The following is a 9,441-nucleotide window of genomic DNA, read 5'->3' as shown; positions in this document are numbered from 1 at the left end:
TGAAACAAATCATAAACATCCTCTGCCAGCATGTACGATTTTCTAATTGAAGCCTAATTTACTCCTTTTTTTATGCACTCTAATTTGATCAAAATTTTGAATTTAAATTCCTCAAGATCCTTAATATTTTTATATTTACTTCAAAACTATAATATATTCTTCCCTGAAAACCCTAAGAATGTAATATTTACTTGTATGCATATTGAATGACATTGATATATGGAAGAAGAGGATAATAAGATTTTGATTTTTGAGTGAGAAGAGAGGGAAAAAGGAATGTTAGTGGTGCGGGGTGGGGTAGTTGTTCCTGGCATGTCTACAACTGCATGAGTGTGTGTGAGTTGACGCAACTCGCCAATTGCCAGTTGGGTATCCCATGAGTCTGAGCTGGCTTCACAAAATATAAACCCTCCTTCACTCCTTGTATCCGAATGTGATTGTGTTGATACGTATCATACGATAATTGGTGGAATATTTGAGACAAAACAAATGCACATCATTTATTAGATTCATTATTCTTCATGGTCATCATCCAAGTAATACTTAAGATAAAAAACATAACAATCCCTAAAAGCATCCAACTTTAGAAAATGCATGTGCTTTGCGGACTATGTTATGCTAATATGAAGCTATCCTGCTACCCTCAAGTAACATGTAAATTGTGACACGAATGCTATCCTTCTTTGGACATATAGGTTTAAATACTGAATCAGGCTGCTTCAACGCAAAGAAAACGTTTGTTATTACGATTTACGAGTCTTCTTTATTATCAACGTCACAATGAACTTTAGTTTGATATTCAAACTTTTATTCCAATATTATCTTTCATCAGGGATTATTATTATTATTATTATAAGATCCTAATTCGCAGAGGATAATTAAGAATCACGGGTACAAGAAGAGCGGTGACCAAAGAAGAGCGGCGACAGAAGCTAGTTATATATAACGCTAACGTAAACTGCTGCAATGCAAGTAGGAACAGAAAAGGGTACAATAACTACAAACTGCAGTGTATGATTATGACCATAGAGGAGAAAACAAACCTTCATGGCCGTGTCCATGTGCCCAGTGAATGCTGTCTCTTTCATTCCCAACGGTCAAAAACAACAACCCTTGAATTTTGATCCCCGTGACTGTGATTTTCCTACCGTTAAGACGACCTTTGTTTGCATTTTTTTTTTCAAATCTGGCAAGAAAAAATGTTGATACAATTTATCACATACCTAACATTACGTAGAGTCGTAGACTATTGAGTCACATAGAGTAGCCCGTACTTTGACACAACACGAGACTTCAATAACGGGTGTAGTTGAATGTAATTATGTAATGAGGTAATTACACTTTAGATGATGATTCAATTAAATCGATTTAAAGTAAGCTTATTTTGGAGTATAACTGTTCAATGTCTTTTCTTTGAAACGAATCATTGCAAACAGCAAAGACATGTTGTGTGGTCTGTGGCGGATAATAACAAGACAAAGGAAAGGAAAGGAACCAGCCAGAACCCGCTCATGACTTTCCAGAATACTCCATTCGCCTACTTATGTGATTCCTCTATATACTTAAAAAATAAAAATTGAAAAATGCTATTCTCTTTTCTAAAAGGTTAACTTTATCCAAAAGGTTGCTATAGTGAAATTCGGAATTCCAAACAAATATTTTGTTTAATTAATACAAATTTTTTTTATTATTGAATAACAAAAATATGTTTCTCAATGGTATACAAAATATAAGATATATAACATAACATATATATCTCCCAATGATAACATTACAGTAAAGTTAGAAACTCATTTTTTAAAGTACAAGTCCAGTTATGATGCTAAAAAGAAAAAACAACCACAATTGACTTTTTTGTTTGCTTGAGTCTGAATATATTTATTATAGATTTAAGAACATTTTAATTTATTATTCATAAAAAAATTTGATTTTTTCATATAATAAATGTATAGTAAATAAATTAAAAAATTAAGTTTTATATATTTTTCATAAGAAAAATTTGAATTAATAATTTTAATATGTAGTTATGTACCTTGGAAAACATTTACACATGTTAGTTAAATTCATTTATTATCTAGTATCCTCTTGTTTCCAACCATATATAATGTGAGAGACCTAATTCTTATCCTAACATATCAAGATTGTGAGACTGTGGAGGAGGGAGAAAAGCAGAGAAAAAAAAGAGAGCACTTGTGTTGTGAGGTGTGAGAAAAGAAAGAAAGAAAGATGGAAAACAGGGAGGAAGATGTGAAGGTAGGAGCAAGCAAGTTCAGAGAGAGGCAGGCAATAGGGACAGCAGCACAAACAGAGAGAGACTACAAGGAGGCACCAGCAGCACCATTGTTTGAGGCAGGTGAGCTCAAGTCATGGTCGTTCTACAGAGCAGGCATTGCTGAGTTTGTGGCCACTTTCTTGTTCCTCTACATCACGGTCTTGACTGTAATGGGTGTCAAGAGGGAGCCCTCCATGTGCTCCTCTGTTGGAATCCAGGGTATTGCTTGGGCCTTTGGTGGCATGATCTTCGCCCTTGTCTACTGCACTGCTGGAATCTCAGGTGGACACATAAACCCAGCAGTCACCTTTGGACTCTTTTTGGCAAGGAAGTTGTCCCTCACAAGGGCAATATTCTACATAGTCATGCAGTGTCTTGGAGCTATATGTGGTGCTGGTGTAGTGAAGGGATTTGAGGGTAATGCTCGCTATGAGATGTTAGGAGGAGGAGCCAATGTGGTCAACCATGGTTACACCAAGGGTGATGGCCTTGGAGCTGAGATTGTTGGCACCTTCGTCCTTGTCTACACCGTTTTCTCTGCTACTGATGCCAAGAGAAACGCTAGGGACTCTCATGTCCCTGTATGTACTCTTTTCTACTCTCTTCTCTTGTACCACTTTTCTATTGTTTGTATTTAGGAATATAACCTTTTTTAAATGGTGTAATGTAGGTTTTGGCCCCTCTTCCCATTGGCTTTGCTGTGTTCTTGGTCCACTTGGCTACCATTCCCATCACAGGAACTGGCATTAACCCAGCAAGGAGTCTCGGAGCTGCCATCATCTTCAACAGGGACAACGCATGGGATGACCATGTAAGATCTAAACCCTTGAAATTCTGTTCCTTTTAACCAAACCACTTCAGTAAAATTTTTATGCTTTTTGTTTTACAGTGGGTTTTCTGGGTTGGACCTTTCATAGGAGCTGCTCTTGCTGCCATCTATCACCAGATAGTGATCCGAGCCATTCCGTTCAAGACAAGGGCTTAACTTCAAAGCGATTAGACATGCTCTATTCTCTTTCTGTATCATGTTTCTGCCGTTTGGACCTTCTTACTTATGAATTTGTTTCTGTTAATCCTTTATCAATTATCATGTATGTGTGTGTAAAGTATGACATTGTTACTTGTTTTTTGGCGACAATATGAACCAGTAGTTGTTCTTTTATGTTTTGTTATTTGTTAACTGGGTGAAGTACAACCAGTTATGGCGACTATTCTTAAGTTTGTAGCTAATTTTTTGTGTTAGGAAAAGTATTAGTGACCAAGATAGAATCTGTCAACTTTTAACAACAATTCTAATTAATAATTATTAATTTTAAATTATTTTTTAAACAAGTTTAATCACCCGTGCCATGCACGTGATAAGATTGAAATTATAATTTTAAATTATTTTGTTAAAATTAATTTAAATTATAATAATTTGATTAATAAAAATATAACATGTTATGTATTATTTGTTTTTTCTTAAGCTAGTGTTAAATATATTAACTCTAAAATAGTTATTAATTGGTTTTAGTAATCTACTCTCTTCAATAAATCAAACATATATACTCAATGTGACCATAAATAACTTAATAATATTTAGACCCACCAACAAAGTTTTATATGTTATTTTACTGTCAAGTAAGAACATATCAAAATTAGCTCAAAATAAATAAGAAATTATTAGAGAATTCTAATGCATAAAATTCTCTAATAAACAATAAATAATTTAAATCTACTAAAAAACAACTCAACATTCTTTTTATGCCTGCAAAACATATACGTGAAATAATATTATATCAATGTTAGTATACAATTTTACAATTATCGACCGTATTTACTATACATGACTCATTCTTAAAAGTTATTCTATACACGTGTGCAGTCAAAAGATAAATTACTGGACTTTATTTTACTTTTCTAAATTATTATAATTATGCATTATTCATTAAATGCTAATTGTAATATTGTAATATAATTATAATAAATATATTTTTCTAAAATAAATTTAGAAGAGAGAATAGTACTTTCATTTTGGAGGAAAAATGAATTCATGAGGAATTGACACTTCACTTTTATTAGTTGATAATGTATCAAATATTGATTTTATATAATTATAATAAAAATATTTCTCTAAATTAGTATAATCATGCATTATTCGTTAAATGTTAATTGTAATATAATTATAATAAATATATTTTTCTAAAATAAATTTAAAAAAGGAAATAGTGATTTCATTTTAGAGAAAAATGAATTCATGAGGAATTAACACCTCACTTTTATTAGTTGGAAAAAAAATCCAGTTTTAAGTATATTTTGTCATTATTATACATTTTTCTCTAATCATATATCCACTATTTTCTTTTTTTGTTTTAGCATTTTGAACTTGGGTTAAACTTCTATTATATGATAGAATTAATATGAGTATATTTTATTATTAAATAAACAAAGTTAATATAAAATAAAATTATACATAAAAAAGCAAAGAAAATAAAATTAAAATAGCAAAACTGATAAAAAGATTATTTTTATAGTTTTGTTTTGTCATTTTTATGTATAGAAGATTAGAAAATATTAAATTTTTAACTAAATTAATTTATATTTGTTGTATTCAATTTAAATAAGTAATAAATTATTTTATTTTAATTTATTTCTTAAATTTATATATAATAAAAATTAAATCAAATAATTAATATACATAATTTTAAATTGTGTGATACTTAAATATCTATTCAAATCAATTAGTTGATATAATTAATTCATCATAATGAATTAATTTTAATGAGTTAAACAAAATAAAGTAGAAGCATGCTACGTTGATTCTATCATTAAAGGTAAAAATTCAATTTTTATATAATAGAATAGATAATATAATAAACGGCGAGAAAGAGAAAGATAAAAATTTTAAATCCTAAGTTGTTTCATTTGAATATTGCAATGTGGGTATCACATTATTTTACTTATTCTACCCTATGGATCCTTTTGTAACTTTATTTCAATATTAATGGAATTTCACTACCTTTAAGTACTAAATTAAAATTCAAAATGAAACTGAAAAAAAAAAGTAAAGAGTATAAAATTATTAATTGAAAAATACTCTAAATAATAAAAAGTCAAATTAACTTTAATATTAAACTCATTAATAAGATTTTAATTTTATATAATAGTTAGAAAATAGATTAGTAAAAGCAAATGGAAGAATGACTTTAATTAGTATTTGATAAAATATTCAATTAGAATAATTAAAAAAAATTATGATATTATTAAAAATAATACATTTTTATGGTAAAAAATTATATTTAAATAAAATATTTATAAAATATAAAATTTAGAGTAACATAGCTTCATGAACATTAATCAATTATGAAATAACATCAAATTATAATATAATTTATTTATGAAAAAATAATCAATAATTAATATTAATAAATATAAAAATCATCCAAACACTTTGATTAAAAGTATGAGTGGTTAATTATTATTCATTATTAATAATATTTTGTTCATAACAAAAAATGAAAATATAATTATTCAGATTTAGATTTTAAAAAAATAAACGTATAAGTAACAAATGATCTATTTTATCATGTATATTATAAATTAATGAATTAAACTAACTGATATAATGAATTATAATTAATTAATTGGTATAAATTATAATAAATTATATGATATTTAAAAAGAAAATAAAATGAATAAAAAAATAAAAAGAAATAGAAGACTATAATAAAATAAATTGAATGAAAATTTTTTTTCTTTTTACAAATTTTATATTACATCCGCTTCAATAATAATAAATAAAAATACATTAACTTAATATTTAAGAAAAATGATGAGATAAAATCATAACACAATTCTAAAATAAAAGTTTAAATTAAACCATAATATCATTGTACAACACAAATTAAAAGTAATTTCATACTACAATATACGACACAAATAGGTAAATGACTTAAATTTAATTACGAATTTTTTATTTATTTATGCAAACATGATAACACCATGGTCTATAAATGCTTAATGGATAACATATCATATATTGCTCTGAATGATGAGCACGGGAATTGAAGAGTGTGTGCTGATTTGTATCCATGATAGTTACCTTCTTGTAACGACGCCTCAGAGGAAGAAAAAGAATTGTTGTAAAAGCTACCCAATGAAAGAGTAATTGGTAAATGAATGATGTTTTCTTCTAACATATATGATTTTTTATAGTGAAAAAATAAAAATGAAATGAATGAAATTTTGTATTTTTATATTAGAAATAGAATTTGATATTTATCCTAATAAAATTAAATAACTAATTAGTTATATTTAAATAAATAAAATAAGTTAAACAAAAATATTTTAAGAATTAATCAAATCAATTAGTCAATACAAATAATTAGTATAATTAATTTTATTTGATTTATTGAATTCAAAAAATAAATTAAAAAATAATTGATTGAATTAATTAGTTGATATAATTAATTTATTATAATTGATTGGATTTAATGAATTAGAAAAAATAAATAGAAAAACATATGAGACAATGATTTTTTTAACTAAATTAATATGTATTTATTATATTTAATCATTATAAGTAATAAATCATCTATGTTATTATGTACCTTATAAATTAATGAATTAAAATAATTGATATAATAAATTACAATTATTTGATTGATATAAATTATAATAAATCGTGTAATATTTAAATACATAATCAAATCAATTAGTTGATATAATTAATTTGCTATAATAAATTGTATTCAATGAATTATAAAAAATAAATCAAGAAACACGCTAAGAAATATGTCACGCCCATCATGAAGTGCAGAAATTCAATTTTTATATAATAAAAATATACATTCTTATATATGTTATAGAAATATGATTTGATTCCATGAACTTGGTTTTTTTTTTTTACTTGCCACCTATATTCAGCATGGAATTTTAATTTTTCTAAAATAAATTTAGAAGAGAGAATAGTACTTTCATTTTGGAGAAAAAATAAATTCATAAAGAATTGACACCTCGCTTTCATTAGTTGATAATGCATTAAATATTAATTTTATATAATTATAATAAATATATTTTCCTAAATTAGTATAATCATACATTATTCACTAAATGTTAATTGTAATATAAATATAATAAAGATATTTTTGTAAAATAAATTTAGAAGAGAGAATAGTGCTTTCATTTTAGAAGAAAAATGAATTTATGAAAAATTGACACATCACTTCAATTAGTTAGAGAAAAATACAATTTTAGTATATTAAGTAGAAGTATATTATTATTATTATTATTATTATTATTATTATTATTATTATTATTATTATTATTATTATTATTATTATTATCATCATCATCATTAAAAATATTTTTGATTGATAATTGATAAGTAGTTTAATAATGTATTAAATATGAATTTTATATAATTATGCATTATTCATTAAATGCATTCATTTTGGAGGAAAAATGAATTAATGAGGAATTCACACCTCATTCATTAGTTGAAAAAAATCCAATTTTAATATATTAAGTAGATTATATAAATAGAAATACTTGCTAAGTATATATAAAAGAGGAGATATATAATTATATATAATATAATTGCTATATATGTAACAGATATAAATTGTTATAATTATAGAGACTTACTATAATTATATTAAATTTAATTATGAATGTAAATAAATAAAAGTGATAATAATTAATATTATTTTTTCTTTTTTATATTTAATATTTACCGTAAATATAAAAAATATTGAGAAAAAAGTAGATACTGACTTTATTTTATTTTATTTTACGTCATGAATTTCTTTACTAAAATTAATGGAGGAAAAAAAATCTTTATGATTATATATCAATCTCAATCACAATAAATAAGATGAATCGGTTGAGCAACTAAAAAATTTACCAAAATATCCATCCTTTATTTTCATTAAATATTTATATTAATTCAATTAGATGAGTGTTTTAATAAAAGAAAAGATTATTATTATTATTATTATTATTATTATTATTATTATTATTATTATTGAATAATAACGATAATTATCGTTATTAATATTAAATTGGTTATTAATATATATATATATATATATATATATATATATATATATATATATATATTTTATTGCTTCTACAATCGTGCAATAATATTTTCTTTCATTTGTTAATTAATTAAACTTGGTTATTTATATTAAATATATTTAATGATTACTAAAAATTAATCATATAATTATCATTATTATTAATAACCAATTATTAATAATCAATTTATATTTCTCTAAAATATAATTTTCTATCTTATTATTATTATTATTATTATTATTATTATTATTATTATTATTATTATTATTATTATTATTATTATTATATAGGTCACCATTAAAATAATAACTTGTCACTAATAAAATTTTAGGATAATGAATAAAAAATAGAATTATATTAATATAATTAAAATAGTTAAAAATATTTTTGATTGATAATTAGGTTAATAATGCATTAATTATTGATTTTATATAATTATAATAGAGATATTCTTTTAAATTAATATAATTATGAATTATTCATTAAATGCTAAGTATAATATTGTTATATAATTATAATTAAGATAATTTTCTGAAATAAATTTAAAAGAGATTAGTATAATTATAATAAAGAGATTATCTTAAATTAGTATAATTATGTATCATTCATTACATACTAATTATAATATAATTATATCAATTAAAGATAATTTTTAAAAATAAATTTATAAGAGAGAAATAGTGCAATCATTTTGGAAGAAAAATGGGTTCACGAGAAAGTGACACCTCACTTTCATTAGTTGGAGAAAAACACAATTTTAGTATATTAAATAGAAGTAGATTGGTATAAATTATGATAGATTACATAACATTTGAAAAGAAAATAAAATGAATAAGAAGAAAATAAAAATAAATAGAATAGATAGAAGACTACAATAAAATAAATTAAATGTGAGAGTTTTTTTTGGTACATTTCATATCACATTCGTTTCAATAATAATAATAATAAATAAAAATACGTCAACTTGATATTTAAGAAAAAATGATGAGATAAAATCATAATATAGTTCTAAAGTAAAAGCTTAAATTAGAACATAATATCATTACATAACACATATTGAAAGTAATTTCACACTACAATATATCACAAACAGGTAAATGACTTAAATT

General features: G+C 24.2%; 1 protein-coding gene across 1 annotated transcript; it reads left to right on the top strand.

Annotated features, from left to right (window-relative positions):
- The first annotated feature begins 2,119 nt into the window (after positions 1-2,119).
- LOC130967386 (aquaporin PIP1-3) lies at positions 2,120-3,434 on the top strand. The gene is made up of 3 exons (XM_057892215.1): positions 2,120-2,853; positions 2,943-3,083; positions 3,162-3,434. Exons 1-3 carry the CDS (start codon positions 2,227-2,229, stop codon positions 3,255-3,257), a joined length of 864 nt encoding a protein of 287 aa, XP_057748198.1. The 5' UTR covers positions 2,120-2,226; the 3' UTR covers positions 3,258-3,434.
- The last annotated feature ends 6,007 nt before the right edge of the window (positions 3,435-9,441 follow it).

This window comes from Arachis stenosperma, chromosome 3, assembly GCF_014773155.1.
Source record: "Arachis stenosperma cultivar V10309 chromosome 3, arast.V10309.gnm1.PFL2, whole genome shotgun sequence".
Taxonomy (NCBI): domain Eukaryota; kingdom Viridiplantae; phylum Streptophyta; class Magnoliopsida; order Fabales; family Fabaceae; genus Arachis; species Arachis stenosperma.
Note: the sequence above shows the minus strand (reverse complement) of the source record. Positions and strands in the feature narration are given on the sequence as shown.